At 43.4% G+C, this 18,413-nt stretch overlaps 1 protein-coding gene across 2 annotated transcripts in view; it reads left to right on the top strand.

Annotated features, from left to right (window-relative positions):
• Window positions 1-18,413, top strand: part of LOC126461704 (mediator of RNA polymerase II transcription subunit 13) — a 215,840-nt gene that overhangs the window by 75,325 nt on the left and 122,102 nt on the right. For both annotated transcript variants that reach the window (XM_050096016.1, XM_050096015.1), the window contains exon 2: window positions 5,567-5,966. In XM_050096016.1, the coding sequence (XP_049951973.1) occupies window positions 5,567-5,966 (400 nt within the window). The remainder of the gene's footprint in view (window positions 1-5,566; window positions 5,967-18,413) is intronic.

The following is an 18,413-nucleotide window of genomic DNA, read 5'->3' as shown; positions in this document are numbered from 1 at the left end:
TTTCCATGTCCCAAGAAGTATCTGATAATACTCTTACGGTGAATAAGATAGTTAAACATGAAAATTTGATTCGCTTTAACACGGCCAACTATAAGCAAGTTCTTAAGGCATTGCTGACCCGTCGTAATGAGATGATCCAGAAATGATACAGCATTGTCTGTCCCATTTCCTTGTAACAACGTAATTGCTCTCGATGATTCTTTCACATATACTTTTTATTGATGTAGATAACTCTGTGACCAGTCTGCAGAACAATGGCAAGGCTTTAACTTAAAAAGTTTTAGACAGACAAAACTTGCAAAATTCGTATTAGCAAGAGCCACCTTAACAACCTGAAACGAGTACCAGGTCCTCGATGCGAGAGAAGGGTACGGAAACTAGGCATTTTTAAAGATCATGCGAAAGGTGAGCTACAAGAGCTAAATGAATTACCACACCATGTGAAATAAGTACGTGATATCAAAAATTAGATGTATCGTCAACACGTAGGTCATTTATAATACGAGGAGTGGGGAATTTAAAAGAGCAAACCTTATACAAGAATTCAGAATTCAAACTTGTTTTGTTCTTGGTGATAGTGTAGAGTACTCGACCTTATCTTCTATTCACTATTCACTATAATAGCAGTCTTGCGTTACTGATGCTATATTTACACGCATTGTTGAAGTAAGACAGTGAAATATTTTCTTAAAATTAGTTTTGTCTCTCCAAGTGGGAGTGAGTCTTTTTTTTTCTGGACGCTGTGAGCTCAATGGTTTCCATTCCTCCCTGTAACTCCAACATAACGAAACTACTTTGCTAGACTGGCCTTGTACGACTGCACGGTCGAGACATCGCTTTTACGAAAACATTAGTTTGGAGTATACCTATGACTTGATAAAACAGCACTTGAGCATACTTTTACCTCTAACATGAATACTGTTTTGCGGAACAAGGAAACTCAGTAACTGTTCGTCAAGTGCATGGTTAAAAAAGTCCGCCTGCCCCACCTGCAATACTTCCCTTAATTTACAATGTTTCCCACCAGTCACGTCGTGCGGCTGTTGACAACGTCTATGTCCCCCCCCCCCCCCCCCCCCCCCACACACACACACATCGTGACTAACTACTCACAACGACTGATAAAGCGTAACGCCCGTAAACACAGCATCAAGATTGAAGATTGTACCGGGTGGTTAAAATTAAAGTGCAGCAACTCACGAAGGTGCATTGTGGGCTGTAATTATCGTATGGCAGCGAAACTTAGTAGATATGCTAATATGTTAATGTGGAACCGATTTACGCTGGAAGAACTATTAGTTCCAGTTGTAGCCACCCAATGCAAATCTGACACTGTACACTATTTGACGCTGTGATTTGACAAGCCATAACTTGGGTGAACGGTATGGCTATCGAGAAGAGAGACCGTACGTTGCTAATGAAACTGTTTTATGTGAACCGCAGCAATTACAGTGCGGCATTTAGATTGTGTCGCCGACTGAAAGGTCTGAGGATAGTCCCGATGTCATTAAATGGTTTTAGATGATGATGATGATGATGATGATGAAATTCGAAAACAAGGATGAGCTTGGTGTGGCATCTGAAAGAGGAACGTGCCCTATCCCGGTGTAAGTTAGTTGCTTTAACTGGCTATGCAGCACGGTGGCCCCGTGTAGTGCTAGTCCGTCGCGTGGCCAACAGTACGGAAGTTTTGTGGTCTATTAGACACTGGTACCCGTACAAGATCCAGGCGGTGCAGCAACTGAAACCTATCATGATCCGCAGCGACAAAGTTCATGACATGTGGCTGGCCAATATTCTAGGGAGTGATGCACATTTGTCACTACAGGAAGCAGAACTGCAGATTTTGGGGTACTGTTAAACCGGGTGTTGTGCACGAGGAGCCATTGCGCTCGCCGTATGTGAATGTGTAGTGTGGATTCACAAGCACCTTTATTCTCGGCCCGTTTTGTGAAGAGAACAAATCCTAAGGATCTGTCAGGTGTACCGTGACGTCTGCACGTTATCGAGACAACATTTGGTTCCTACTTTGGAAGAGCGGAACTGTGTGGAAACCACTGTTTTCATGTGAGACGGGGGCAACAGCTCATGTCGCTCATCTCGTGACAGATCTGCTTAATGCAGCCTCCCATAAACGAATTATCTTCAGAGGTTTTCCAGAGGCATGATTTACAAGGTAACGTGATCTGAACGCATGTAACTTTTGCCCCTGGGGATATCTGAAAGAACGCGTTTACCACGTACACATTGAATCTGTACCTACTCTGAAAGCCAGTATACAGGAACATTTGCTTAGGATTCCACCGAAACTGTTGCGAAAAACAATTGATCATGTCGTTTTACGGATGCAGCATCTTGTCGACGTCCCCGGTGCTCATATTGAACAAATTATGGATGCGGCAGTTAATAATAAACCAGCATTGTGCCCTTTCTCGTTTATTTGAGCTTTCCTGCCCACGTCCCGTTCCTAATCCATTAGATGTGGAAACATTTCTACAAGTCTTTCTTGGATGCACGACGCCAGATTTGCACCTTGTGGCCAAAGTTGGAACTAATTTTGTTCCAGCATAAATCCGTTCCATACATTAGCATAACTACCATCTTTCGCTGCCATACGATAGTTAAAGCCCATGCGGGCCCTCTGTGGGTAGTTACACACCTGTTCAAAACTTTTTGCCGAGGGTGTTATTGGGGACCAGTGTTTGTTGTGTAAGTGTCAAACGACACCGGTAGAACACATTCAAAGAATATTCGCCATTTGCAGAAACAGAGAAAAGAGATACATCACACGTCCGTCCGTGTAGCGTGTGGGTAAATTGTGTGTGTGTGTGTGTGTGTGTGTGTGTGTGTGTGTGTGTGTGTGTGTGTGTGTGAACATGTAAAAATATTTGAAAACGAACTGTAGTGGTCATATAGTAATGGAAAGGCTTATACCATGATGCACCACTCGATATTTGTCTAACTTAGTTGCTATGTTCATCAGATAACGCATATTAAATTACTGGACTTCATTACTTTCGCAACTGACGTCCAGCACCAACGTCAGTGTGAGCTGTGACCCACACTGGTATGGATACACTCTTGTATTTATTCTGGCATTGAAGCAAACAACCTCCGAACATCAACTTGAATTTCTCACCATTCCTCTAACAGTTGGTGTGTCGGTTGAAGAAGTTAGTTCCTATCGCATCCTAGACATGTTCTACGGGTCACGGATCTTCAAGGTATTTGGTACCGATGGGTATGACAACAGGGCTTAACCACTCTTGCCACAAAATGGCCCCTTCAATGTCCCTTGCACACGTGCCAGATCAGCCCTGTTTCGTATCCAGTAGCCCCCCGCAACATGATTTTTCAAGTTAGAGAATGATGTTTCGCGAGAATTGTACCACGCCGTCTACTGGCGTGTTGACGTCGGTGTGTGCGCCTCGAACTGAAGCGAAACTTGTTGAACACCAGATAATGCCACTCAGTGTCTCAGTTGACTCTTGTTCTACGGAACGTAAGTCTCTGTTGCCTATGGAGTGGTGTCAGCGGAAAGATTCATGGCAGCTCGGTATCTCTGACCAGCTCCCATTAATCTGTTACAGACGCCTCGCTTAATACTCTACCTATAATCACTGTCCGGATTTCAGCTATTGTTCATCCGTCTGCTCGGCAGACCAATCGAACAACGTTATGACTTCATCGTGTTGAAGTCCAGTAATTACTCGTGCCTTCCATTCTTTGTCACCTGTTGCTCTGAGTCCACCTCGTCAACACTGATTCTGCATTCATTGCACTACAGCCAGCTGCCTGTGTGATCAGTCTGTATGATGCTCCCACGTCCCTTCTCAAAGCTAGAAAGATGTCGGTATGTTGCACGTGCACGTCCTCCGGGCATTTTGTGTTGCGATCTCCACTTGTGAAGTTCCAGCCACTCACACCAATTTTCTGTCTCTAGTAATGGCTTATATCTGTACTGAAGATAAGCTCGCTAACACTTTCCATTTCCCTCAATATACAGAATCTGCAGTTTTCGGGTCGCTGTTCCCATATAAACTTCAGAAGCTGGCCTTTCGGTACTCAGTTGGCTAACTCTCTGCGTCCTTCAAGTAACAAAAACATAAAATCATTGAATGGGTTGTTAATTAACGTAGTGTACATCAAAGTATTTGAGAATGACATTTTATTTAAGCAAATTTGTACAAAAACATGGGTGCATCTCCCTCTGCGTAATTCAGTTGTTCAAAAATGTGTGATTGTTCTTAAGGGACCAAACTGCAGAGGTCACCGGTCCCTAGACTTACACACTACTTAAACTAACTTAAGCTAACCTAGCAGATTCAGAAGGATGTAGGTTGCAGTAGATACTGGGAGATGAAAAAGCTTGCACAGGATAGAGTAGCATGGAGAGCTGCATCAAACCAGTCTCAGAACTGAAGACCACAACAACAACAACAACAACAACAACATGCTAAGAACAACAAACACACACACCCATGCCCGAGGGAGGACTCGAACCGCCGGCGGGAGGGGCCGCGCAGTCAGTGACATGGCGACTCTAACCGCGCGGCCGTAATTTAGTTCCACAACCGCTAGAAGACAAATTACACCTGCATCTGCATTGTTCATATATTTTAAGACAACTGAAAACAACATGGCAGCTTAGATATTATGCTCAAGTGAGCACCTAGTCTATAGTAATAGATACCCATCGAGAAATCTAAAGTTGGAAACGTTACGTAAGACCATGCAACTCGAGTAAAAGTTATGATAAATCTGAGGGAGGCGTGATACTTCACACGGAGATATTTAACGAGGTGATGGTAAGAAGTGGTTGTCATGCGAACAACTCCGTAACGCTGGAAGAAATGTCACTCATATTTTGTGTTTATATATGTGTGGCCTACTCCTTAGCAAAAGATAGAGGGCGGTAAAACACCTGTAGTAGTTTCAAGCCAGTGGTGAAATGGGATGACATAAAAATAGATAACCGGGCAACGCCGAATAACAAGCTGGTTGGCTTAAAATAATTATACTGTTAATATACCTGGATCAAAAACAAAGTGATAGCCAGTTGTTTAAAGGATAGCTACCTTAGCAACAAAGAAGCATATCAAGAATTCGGCTACACCTTCAGTCCTGAGCAGAGTTGTCATGTCCCTAAGCTGCCGGTTACTAAGCGCCTACAGACAATTGCAGTCTGTTACATAATTATGATTTATTCTTATACGCTTTGTTTCGCTGTGCGGCACGTTTCTTTCGCGGAATGTGTGACACTGACCGTGAAATAGCTAAGGAAATTCATAAAGATTATTAACATTCTGCAAAGTGAACCAAACACTGCACTCTAGTTGCGAACCTATCAAAAGACTAGGCACGAAACCGCACAGCTGCTGCTACCAGAACCTTACAGCGCTTGGACGTGTCGGCGAACCGACATCATCTTTTCCTTCCGTGCTCCAGTGTCAGTCCCTTTGATATTTTGATGCAGATATATGTCCTTGTATACCGAGCGGCAGACACTTCAGCGCGACCACTGGCTGTGGGCGTTATCCTGACGGATGCACCTGTTCGTCCTCAGACGGAGCTATGCGGCATAAAATGGCGTAAGCTGACATGGGGCGAGTGCGGCTTCAGCAGCGCGGAGCCGCTGGAGGACCCGGTGCTGGCGAGCTACGCGCGTTGCCTGTCGCACGACATCCTGTGCGTGTGGCGGCGCGTGGTGGCGCCGGCCGGCGGCCAGGGCGGCGGCGGAGGCGGCGGCGGGGGCGGCGCGACCCATCAGCACCACGGCCACCACGCGGCCCAGGGCGCGCCGCACCACCAGCACTTCGACGGGCTGGGACTGCCGCCTCATGCGCATGCCCCGCCCTCCACGCACCCGCCGCTTTCGCTGCACGCCGCCAAGGAGCTCTGGATCTTCTGGTACGGCGAGGAGCCCGACCTCTCCAATCTGGTTGCGCCCGAGCTCATCGCCGCCGGTGAGTACCTTTCTCACACCCATCGTACAGGCAGTCGTCAGAATTCAGCAGGTTTTCTGCAATTTGCACAGAAACAAGGCTGCAGTTGTGAGAGGCGAAGGACATGCAAGAGAAGCAGTAGTTCAGAAGGGAACGCGACAGGATTGTAGCCCATGCCCCGTGTTGTCCGTTCTGTAGAATGAACAAGCAGTAAGGGAAACCAAAGACAAATTCGGAAATGGAATTAAGAGATGTGCCAATGACATATTTCTGTTACATGACAAAGTACTTGGAAGATCTGAAACTTCCTGTCGGATTAAAAATATGTACCGGACCGAAAGTCGAACTCTGACCTTTACCTTTCCCGGCAAGTGCTGCACCAACTGAGCTCATGATCCGTTCTCACAGATTTGCTCCGCCAGTACCTCGTCTCCTACCTTCCAAGCTTCTATCAGGCATACGGTTGTAATCTCCCAGGAAGTTTCATATCAGTGCGCTCTCATCTGCAGAGTGAAAATTTCATTCTGGAAACCCACAGGCTATGGCTAATCCATATTTGCGCAATGTCCTTTCTTGCAGGGGTGTTGGCCTTGCAAGTTTTGCATTAGAGCTTCTGTGAAGCGTGGAAGGTATGAGACGAAGTACTGGCCGAAGTAAAGCCGTGAGAACGGGTCGTGAGTCGGTAGCCCATTTGGTGGAGCACTTGCTCGTGAAAGGCAAAGGTCCCGAGTCAGTGTCGGTCCGGTACACAGTTTTAATCTGCCAGGAATTTCGTATCATCGCATCCTCCGTTGCAGAGTGAAACATTCATTCTGGAGACATGGAAGATTGGTTGAACGGAACAATGTCTGGAAAGGAATTTATAAGTATAAACAAAAGTAAAACTAGGGTAAAGGAGTAGATTCCAACTGAATCAGGCGATGCTTAAGGGAATAGCTTAGGAGGGTGAAAGTATTCTGCCATTCGGGCACCAAAGTAAGTACTGATGGCCGAAGTAGAGACGGTGTACGAGGGTTACCCAGAAAGTAACAGCATTTTTTTCCTCGGTGGAAAACAATGCTACGAATGTGAAACGTTAGGTATGTGTTATTTTAAGTCTTCTGAGTGCGCGCCAAGTTTGTAACTTCCGACAAATACCGTAGCTGTGGAACAGTTTCAAAAATTTACGTTACAAGAACCTACCATCATAGAATTTCTCGCTGCACAGAAAAAAACTGTGGGAAATATTTACAAACGCTTCTGCTGTCGACAGAAGTAGAGTTAGTCGCTGGGCACGGAGGAGCTCCACGAGTTGCAGCGGTCGGGGAGACCATCCACGGCTGTCACACCTGACGTGTTGCAGTGAGCTGATATCATTCGCGAGGACAGGCGCATTATGACTGGGCAATTGGCGTTGCATCTGTCAATCAGCAAAGGAAGTTCACACAGTGAAGCACTGGCTCTGCCACCAGGACAAGGATTGGTGCCGACAAGGCATACACGCCCTTGTTTAGTGCTGGAGGAAGGCCATAGAAGGGGATGGAGATTACGTGGTGTGCAGATAAAGCACCATTCTATCGTGTAATTCTCATTACGTTCCATAAAGAATTGTTGAAGGAAAAATGCGGTGCATTATTGTCAATGCAGGAACTGGGCAACCACTGCCCATTGCAATTTAGGCTGTATTGTCGTCGCCACGTTAACATATCTAGGTGCTGCAGCTTCTCCAAAGAAAATTTGTGGCCCTTGACCTAGTGTTAACATCTAATCATCTACGTACCCTATTACCTTAATTTCCTTTCATGTGCGCATTATAATGATCAGTTAACAATACATTCCATTTCATTGAGTAACAGCCATAATTTCTGTTTACTTTGGACTACTGCAGTGTCATCTGTGAACCGTATCAGGCTGATTTTCTGCTCGTGACAAACAATGTCCACGTTGACATAGTCCTTCAGAACTCAGTGCCTCTTCAAATTAAATGTTAGTGGTGGTAGTGATGGTGATTATTGTTGATTTTGGTCTGTAATAACATTTCATCCGAGCTGATTACACCAATCTGCTCCGTATTATTGAGGTCCCTTCTGGTCGGAATGTGTCACTGTTCATCATCTTCGATCACCGCCTCGTCCTACACCACACGTCCACAGTCGATTATAGCATTCACTATTGTTCCGACATGTCCAAGTATGAGCACTGAGAGTTCTCTGCGTGCCAGAAGAGAGCCAAGGGGTATAATCTGTTTTCTACTTCATCATCTCCAGTTGATTAAAATGGTTCAAATGGCTTTGAGCACTATGGGACTTAGCATCTGTGGTCATCAGTCCCCTAGAACTTAGAACTACTTAAACCTAACTAACCTAAGGACACCACACACATCCATGCCCGAGGCAGGATTCGAAGCTGCGACCGTAGCAGTCCCGCGGTTCCGGGCTGTAGCGCTTAGAACCGCACGACCACCGCGGCCGGCCCCCAGATGATTACTTCTGGCTTACTCAGTTACCATAAAATTCTGACAACGCTTGCCTGCATTGAACGCAATGATTAGTGTATAGTTAATTACGTGGTACAATCTGTTATCGAATGTTTCTCACTATTTATATTAGCAGTAAGATGTTTGCGTGACATTCAGTGGTATAAATGTGTGTTTATAACGTCCGTAAGTATTCTTTTGCTGAAACATCATCGAAATGAAGACAAAATAGTAGGCTAAACTCAGGAAAGAAATTCCATAATTTAAACCACCCAAAATGGGGGTGTAAGCTCTCGAAATGCGTCGGGGATAAGAAAAAAGCTACTGACAGACAAACGGCTTCAATTGGCATAAACTGTCGCAGTTTCCAAATCAGAATGCAACATGAAAACAGATTGTTAGCTTTTGTTATGAAAAATAACTTTGCTTTGAAAAATTTACTAAAAATATTGTATCGTTTATACCATATTTCTATTAACAGAACCCCCAGAGAATTACTCTAAGAATAAAAAAAAACTTACTCAGAAGCGAATTAACTGTGGTTCGTATACATAAACTAATTTCTTTACAGACACAACATAAAGACATTAAATTCACATATCGACGCAAGAACGATAGCTAGATATACAGGTTAGTTCTTATGTACGGCCGTGGTCTCACCATGTCAGTTTTCGACAAAATAGCAATTAGACATATATCAGATACCGGAGCTTGCTGCGTGGTCAAACGGACGGAGCCCCTAGCAGTTAGGCTGTATTCGTAAACATTCTCCTCCTCGGACGCCCGTTTAATTCTCGATTCTTTGAAACTCTTGCTTCTGCCCGCGACGATATCGAGCACTAAGAAAGTCATCGTTAGCTAGGGGAGGAGACAGAACTGGTTATGAAATGATTGTCGACGTGTCGGTGGCTGCTCCGTGTGGGGCACGGGCGGGAGCATACGTCAGGCGAGCAGACGAATCGATTGCCCGGAGCGGAGCGGGCGGCGGCCAGCGGCGGAGTTGAGCGCTAGCCGTCTTGGACGCGCTGTGGCTGTCTCGCGGCCTTCGCGCTATCGATTATCGCGGCCGCGAAATCGCAAGGCTAGTGCTGCCGCCCTCCTTTGTTCGCGGCTTCGCGCCTCCTAATTTCCGTATTAGAGTCCGGGTTAATAATCTCACTGCAGAGAAAGCAACAGCGTTTTGTTCTTTGCTGGAGGTTGTTGTTGTTGTTGGTGGTGGTGGTGGTGGTGGTGGTGGTGGTGATATTCAGTCAGAAGACAAACCAGTGCAGCTCTTCAAACTAACAAGTCCTGTGCACGCTCCTTCTTCCGAGCATATCTGCTGCAATCTACATCCATTTGAACCCGCTAAAAGTATTCAAACCTTGGTCTCCCTCTAATGTTTTTACCCCTTACATTTACTTCAGTTACCTAACTGACGAAATCTTGATGCCGCACGATGTATTCCATCAACCCTTCTTTTGACAGAAATTTATTTTCTCTCCGATTCGATTTTTCAGTGCCTCCACATTAGTTAGATGATCCATCTAATCTTCTGTAGCTCCGTAATTCAAAGCTTCTATTCTCTTAGTGTCTTTTGTAAAAGTCTCCTTTCCAGCCAAATACCTTCAGAAATTAATTAATTAATTTTTCAGATAAGGATTTATTATTGCTATTGCCAATCTCAGTTTTATATACTGCTACTTCTACCATCATCAGTTGGTTTACAGCTCAAATAACAAAACTCATCTACACTTTTAGTGCTTCATTTCCTAATGTAATTCCCCCGCCAGTGCATGAATTTCATTAACCATCTTTTATTTTTGTTGATGTTCATTTTGTAACTTATTTCAAGACTCTTATCTGTTTTCTGCCCTCATCGTCAGAATATCCTCGGTAAACCACGGTTTTCATTCCTTGTCCTTGAACTTAAATTTCCTTTGCTGAGACTTCTTGCTGTTATAATTTTTTTTGTATTTGACGTGTCAAAATAACTCAAAGTGCATAAAATAGAAGGCGCGCGTTGTCAAATCTGGTGTCACAAGTTGGTCGTTTTAGAATAAATGCCGTCTTTCACGCAGGAAACAAGTGGCGATATTTGGGCCATAAGCTAAAGCTAAACAAATAAAAAAATATAGTTTCACCAAGAATTTTCGAGCAGTTTCCTTTGACCGGTTGTAAACTTAAAACGTGCGGCTTGTGTGCTCGTTTGGTTCAGTGCCAGGAGAGCGATCCAGATAGCTAAGTTTGTCTGCAGTTGACAATTTTTTCATGTAATTCAACGTACTTTCGGCGGTTACAGCAAAAACATACAAATAATGTTTTGATGCCTTTAAGAGGTTTCGCATAAACTTTAACGACAATCGTGGATTACAGTTATGAGACCGAAGCGGCATTAGTTGTGTACGTTTGCATTGAGTTAGCCCAGCACTGGTGCTTGAACAGTTTGACGTGCAGCCACAGCGGTCACCAATGTGCGCTCTCCGTAAAACTACACACGCGGCACTTTGAGCGCCAGGCATTGGTGAAAGTGGTTGGACACCGCTGGCATCCGACCCACTTCTGTATGGGGCTATCATAGCCTTCTGGTGTTCCCCTCGCGAGCTGAGTGGTCGTCATTCTAAGGGGTCCGTGTTCGATTCCCGGCTGGGTCGGAAATTTTCTCCGTTCAGGGACTGGATGTTGTGTTATCATCATCCATCATCATCATCATCATCATCTCCTCATCCTCATCGACGCGCAAGTCGCCGAAGCGGTGTCAACTAAATAGACTTGCACCAGTCGACGGTCTACCCGACGGGAGGCCCTAGCCACACATTTCATTTCATAGCCTTCTGGTGTGGAATCGGAACAGTATATACAGTAAGAGTTCCATGCAATTCAGTTGAAACCATCGAGCAATATGCGTAATTGCGTTTCACTTATATATATTTTCAGGCTGTTCTGTGACTAATTGCAAGTGAATAATAGCAGTGAGTACAAAAATGACGAGCTGTTTCCTCTCTGGTGATCCAGACATCTCAAATGTTATGCCAGACGCCGCCACTTAATATTGAAGAAACCTGGCGTGAAAGCAATGGGCTATGTGAAAGATGATTACACAAACTTTTATGTAAATGAATACTACAAAAGACCACTTTGCCTGTGTCAGTAGTGCGAGGTGTGATTGGAAACGATTACAGCTACACTATTGATGACAAACAGCTGGAGACAGCGACTGCCGTAAAATATAAAGGCGTAAATATCCAGAGCGACATAAAACAGTTAGTGGAAAAGCCAGAGACCAGACTAAGATTCATGGGAAGAATCTTAAGGAAATGTAACTCATCCACGAAACAAGTGGGTTAAGGCATTTGTTCGCCCGATTCTTGAATATTGTTCATCTATCGGAGATCCCTGTCAGGTAGGACTGATAGAGGAGACAGAGAAAAACCAACGAAGAGCAGTGCGTTTCGTCTCGGTATCGTTTAGCTGGCGAGAGAGCGTTACGGTTATGCGAAAAAACCTCCGCTGGCAGAGGTTACAAGAAAGGCGTGTGCATAACGGAGAGATTTACTATTGAAATTTCGGGACACCACTTGTCAGAAGGAGTCGGACAACAACATGGATCATGATCACACTTTATATTATGCATTAGTTTTTGTTGATCCATGTTCAGTCTCTGGAATACACAAGGTCAAATGACCGAAATGCTCCATATACTACCTAGGACAAACAGGCCGAAATTTTAACACCAGGCACGCAGAACGCATTAAAGCCTACAAAATGGTTCAAATGGCTCTGAGCACTATGGGACTCAACTTCTGAGGTCATCAGCCCCCTAGAACTTAGAACTACTTAAACCTAACTAACCTAAGGACATCACACACATCCATGCCCGAGGCAGGATTCGAACCTGCGACCGTAGCGGTCTCGCGGTTTCAGACTGTAGCGCCTAGAACCGCACGTAAAGCCATCACACACCACAAACACACTACATCAGCCATACCAATACACATACATAATACAGGACACCCATTTGGAAAAATAGTGCAAATTGTCAAAGTACTCCACTTACTAAATAAAGGACATCAAATGGACTTCCTAGCAGAACTGGAGATATTCTTACATTACAAAAAACATGAAGATAAAATATTAAATGAAAAACTTGAAAGTGGATCAATGAATTTCTTCAGATGTTTCGATAATATACATAAATAAAAATAGTAACGCACATAAATAAAAATAGTAACGCACAGAAATGATCACAATTGTAAAATCGGTATAAGTAAACTATGATCCTAATTGTTAATATAAATAACCTCTATATAAAAGCATATCATAATCTGTGGAAGACCTATAATGTTATCTCTGTGGACTACTTGTAAGAACATCTTTGAAACTGTTTTGTTTATGTAAGATATTTTCGATGTTTAAAGTGTACAACAAATTGTGTATGATGTTTAGTGTGTGTGAGACTCTGAACAAACGGAGCATTAGAAAACTGTAAGTTCACAAAAGAATCGGTAACCAACCAAAAAATCGCGTTTCTTATATGTAGCAGTAAAATCCAGGAAATGAAGCTGACTCTGACATATCGACAATACCAATAGAAATGGCATAATACACACAAAAAACGCACTTGAAAATGAGAATCATTAACCAAAACGCGTCTTGTGAAAAGTAAATAAAGAAAATCGTGACTGGTTGCAGAAGATTCATTTATAAACAAACCCATAACGAATTCAGTTTCATATTTGATATCGAGGTTATTCATGATTTTCGAACACAGTATATGTTACAAAAACCTACTGCAAATAGATGTTAGTGATACGGGTCTGTAATTCATCGGATTCATCACTCCTTCTTCCTTTCTTGAGTATTGGTGTGACTTTTGCAACTTTCCAGTCTTGGGGTATGGATTTTTCTACGAGCGAACGGTTGTCTATAATTACGAAGTATGGAGCTATTGTATCAGCATACTCTGAAAGTAATATTACTGGTAAACACTCTGTGCCGGAGTTGCCTTTATTTAGTGTTTTAAGCTGCTTCGCTACGCCGAGGATACCTACTTCCAAGTTCAGAGGGTATCTACTTCTAAAGTTACTCATGTTGGTAGCAGTTCTTGATTCTAATTCTGGAAAATTTACTTAGTGTACTTTGGTGAATGGATTTCGGAAAACTGTACTTAATAATTTCGCTTTAGTGGCACTATTATCGGTAACATTACCATTGCTATCGTGCAGTGAAGGTACTGATTGTTTCTTGCACTGGTACAAGCATCTCACATTGAAGTTCGCGCCCGGTTTCTAACTTCTGCAAAACTCTGCCACTCTTGCGGATTTTGCATTATTTTAAATTTTCCATGTGTTTTGTCGTTGCTTCTGCGACAATGTTCTTACTTGTTTTGTGTACCATGGGGGAGGGGGGGATCAGTTCCACCTGTTGTTCATTTTTTTTGGTATAACACTCTCCACTACTGTCGATACTACTTGGTACATGTAGACAGACATGTGGTCTGCACTTTCATAGCCAATTCTGAAGAATAGAGGTTGTCTCCTAGGAATGAGTCAAGTGACTTTATCTGATTTTTTTAAATAGACATATTTTGTGTTTATTTTTTGGTGGGTTTGGATGTTACGGTATTCAGTCGCGCTGTAACAACCTTGTGTTCACTAAACCTTGTATGCATCACATTGCTCCCTATTTGCTCAGCGCATTGCCTGAGGCCGCGGAATATAATCTCCAGATTACCTCAAGGGAGGTGAGAACGTGGAGAGAATGGCTGTAGCCACACGAGAACAACAGTGTAAGGCGTGTGGCAGCCCTGTGAATGCGGTGGTGGGGACGATGCCGGTCGCGCTATCGACCGATACAAGCAGCAGCAGCAACAGCGGCAGGCATCAAGAGCGCGGAGCGGGACTCTCGCCCCTCCAACGGCACCTTGTCTCCCGCATATTTACAGCAAGCGACCTGCGCGCCCTCCGCCACCTTCTCCCCAGCTATACGACATGCTGCTCCTTCTCCTAGCTCTGTTAGTGGTGATAGCAACATGTCGCATCATTACAACAGTGTGTAATGTCTGCATCCTACACCATCGACCATCTGTTTGATGTGTTCCTCTCTCTGCCTTGCCGCTTCTGTTCTCTTCTTCCGCCATGCCTTCAGCTTGAGTTCTCAGTTACAACTAATGTCGTTGACGTCAATCCTTTGTAGAATTATGGAACATGTTTTATGCTAAAGAATTATGTCGTTTTCGGAGAACTAAAATCTCGTACATAAAAATCAGCGTGAATTCCACTAAGATCTTGCAAAACTCAGCTCGCTCTGTTCCTCCATGAGATCCATACAGTTGTAGACAAAGGTGCTCAGGTTGATGCTGTGTTCCTTGACTTCAGGAAGGCATTTGACACCGTCCATCACTGCCGTTTAAGCGAAAAAATAGGAACTTATCGAGTTTCTGACCAGATTTGCGACTGTGTTTGAGATTTCGTTCTTAACGGAACAAAATCCACAGTTACAAATGTAACCTCCAGATTACCTCAAGAGGATGTGATAGGACCGTTAATGTTTATAGCGTATATAAATGACCCAGTGGAAAGCGCCGAAAGTATAGCGTATATAAATGACCCAGTGGAAAGCGTCGAAAGTTCTTTAAGACTGTTCGCAGATGATGCGGCTGTCTATAAGAAAGTAGCAACGCCAGAAGACACTTTCGATTTGCGTAATGACATACAAAAGGCTTTTGATTGATATGAAAAATCGTAAGAAAATACAAACCATCCACCAAGGGAGTGGTTTATTTTATACTTGGGCGACCGATTCTTGAATATTGTTCATCAGTCTGGGACTTTTCCGATGTAGGATTGATAGAGAGAGAGAGAGAGAGAGAGAGAGAGAGAGAGAGAGAAACAACGAAGAGCTGCGCGTTTCATCACGGGATCCTTTAGTCTGCCCGAGGGCGTTCCGAAGATGCTCGGCAAACTCCGATCTTGCAAAACTCAGCTCGCTCTGTTCCTCCATGAGATCCATACAGTTGTAGACAAAGGTGCTCAGGTTGATGCTGTGTTCCTTGACTTCAGGAAGGCATTTGACACCGTCCATCACTGCCGTTTAAGCGAAAAAATAGGAACTTATCGAGTTTCTGACCAGATTTGCGACTGTGTTTGAGATTTCGTTCTTAACGGAACAAAATCCACAGTTACAAATGTAACCTCCAGATTACCTCAAGAGGATGTGATAGGACCGTTAATGTTTATAGCGTATATAAATGACCCAGTGGAAAGCGCCGAAAGTATAGCGTATATAAATGACCCAGTGGAAAGCGTCGAAAGTTCTTTAAGACTGTTCGCAGATGATGCGGCTGTCTATAAGAAAGTAGCAACGCCAGAAGACACTTTCGATTTGCGTAATGACATACAAAAGGCTTTTGATTGATATGAAAAATCGTAAGAAAATACAAACCATCCACCAAGGGAGTGGTTTATTTTATACTTGGGCGACCGATTCTTGAATATTGTTCATCAGTCTGGGACTTTTCCGATGTAGGATTGATAGAGAGAGAGAGAGAGAGAGAGAGAGAGAGAGAGAGAAACAACGAAGAGCTGCGCGTTTCATCACGGGATCCTTTAGTCTGCCCGAGGGCGTTCCGAAGATGCTCGGCAAACTCCTGTGGCAGACACTGCAAGAGAGGCGTTGTGCATGACGGAGACGTTTGCTTTTGAAATTTCGAGAAAGCGCTTTCCGGGAAGAGTTGGGCAATATATTACTTCCTCCCACATGAAAATTAGAGCTAATGCAGAGGCTTACCAACAGTCATTCTTCCCACACACCATTTATTAGTGGAACAGATATGTGGGGAGGGGGAGGGGAAAATCAGTTGGTGGTACCAGAAGTACCATCCGCCGCACTCTCAGGTGGCGTGCGGAGTATTGAAGTAGAGACAGTGTCATTATGTTCCCAGTGATTCTCTCTTTTCCATTCGTTATGTTCTTCATATTTTTTTCTAGTTGTCTTGTTGCGGAACATCATTTTTACTTGGTTAATCAGTTTGATCTTAGTGTCTTGTAACATCACATTTAAAAGGTTTCTAATCGTTAAATTTCTGTCTTCTCCATTGTCGGTGTTTCGAACTAGGACCTATTTATGTTCAAAACATAGCCCTTCAAGGCAATTTTTTTCTCGTTTTTCAAAGGTTTGGCTGTTAGTAGCCGATTCTTAAAAAATAAAAATTCCTTCTGCCATGTGCAATCCTTGGTACGATTTCTTCCTTGCATATACTTCTTTATTCTGTTTCCGAGATAGTCAAAGTTTAACATTTAGCCATCCAGCACAGTCGCCTGCTAAACACATCATTGCTGTACTCTTTCTGTTTATTTGTATATTTTAGCCATCAACTAGCACACGCTCCATTTCATTGAACACCAAACGCAATTTCTGTTTACTTTCGGCTACAATCGTTGTCATCTGTGAACCGTATCAAGACTAATTCTCTGAGACAAAGAATTACCATACTAATATATTTCTTTATTTCATTCACTGCGTCTTCAGCATACAGTTGTGTCAACGAAGCAACCGTGCTTTACATCTTTCTAAAATCGACCTCTTCTATCATTACATCAGTTCTCGCTACTGCAGTCCTCTCGCATAAAGAGAATGGAATGGATTACCATTGTACCCTTTAACTGATACCTTAACTGATACCACACTGGCTAAGAATGGAAAAGATTTTATTACATTCCACATTATCAAATGCCTTCTCAGAATTTACGAAAGCTATTCTTCCTCGAGTGTCGTAAATCTGCCTTCCATTAGTAACTGAAGTGCTGAAACTGCTTCACGAATACTCTCTTACTTCTTCTGAAACCAAAAAGGGCCTAACTTTATTTCAATTTTCGCTTGCATATTTCAATAAAGTACTTTCGTCAGCTTTCTTTGTGGTGGTGACTCTAGAGACTAGATTGATTGTACGGTAATTTTCAGCTCTATTGACTCTCGCATTCTTAGGAAGTGTAATTAATTTTAACCCTTCAGAATAAAATGGAAGTACCAAAGTCATGTACATTTGTCTATCGAGCTTTTGTAGGTCATGTTCGACATGTGTTAGACTAGTGTGTAATCAATACCTCGGCATTTGTTTCCGCGGGAACGCGTCCAGAGATTTTTGTTTTTCAGAAATGAGTAGATCAATCTCCGCTAAGGTTATATTCATTATTTAAAAATCCGTTGAAAATGGCCAGAAAATATAGCTGATATTGTAGATGTTAAGGAAATTTGGTCGAATTTTTTTCTGTTCATGAATCAAAGCCGTATTATTCTATGGGGTGATGTTGAATTAGGTCGGTGACTGGAACAGTGTCCCTCCCGTTTATGTTCGTAATTCTACTATGCCCCTTCACTAGTGCTTCTAGCAAAGTTCCTCAGCTGCTTAGTTTCTGTCCTCAAAAAGATTACTGTTTCGGACTTCTAGGTCATAATTGGGATATGAGAGGTACGATGAGTGCCTCATTTCCACTTCAGTGGTATCTTTCTGTTCGACATAAGATGTTTCACAAAACTAGATTACAGAGTCTTCATCAGGCATGGAGTATGATGTTGAGTCTGCTAGATAATCTCTTGCCCATATCGTCTTACCAAATATTCAGTGGTTTTCCTTCGATTGCAGTGCAGTCAGCTGGCTGCACTTCTCTCGGCACGACTTCAGCTTTTTCCTCTTTCATGAACTCTAATCCAAACTTTACTCTTTTTACAGGTAGTGTTCCCTGCCTAAAGTCCTTCGAATTCCTGCATTCATATACACGAGGGCAGTTCAATAAGTAATGCAACACATTTTTTTCTCGGCCAATTTTGGTTGAACTAACCGGAAATTTCTTGTAGAATATTTTCAAACATTCCCGCTTCGTCTCGTATAGTTTCATTGACTTCCGACAGGTGGCAGCGCTGTACGGAGCTGTTAAAATGGCGTCTGTAACGGATGTGCGTTGCAAACAACGGGCAGTGATCGAGTTTCTTTTGGCGGAAAACCAGGGCATCTCAGATATTCATAGGCGCTTGCA

The sequence above is a fragment of the Schistocerca serialis genome, chromosome 1, assembly GCF_023864345.2.
Source record: "Schistocerca serialis cubense isolate TAMUIC-IGC-003099 chromosome 1, iqSchSeri2.2, whole genome shotgun sequence".
Taxonomy (NCBI): Eukaryota; Metazoa; Arthropoda; class Insecta; order Orthoptera; family Acrididae; genus Schistocerca; species Schistocerca serialis.
Note: the sequence above shows the minus strand (reverse complement) of the source record. Positions and strands in the feature narration are given on the sequence as shown.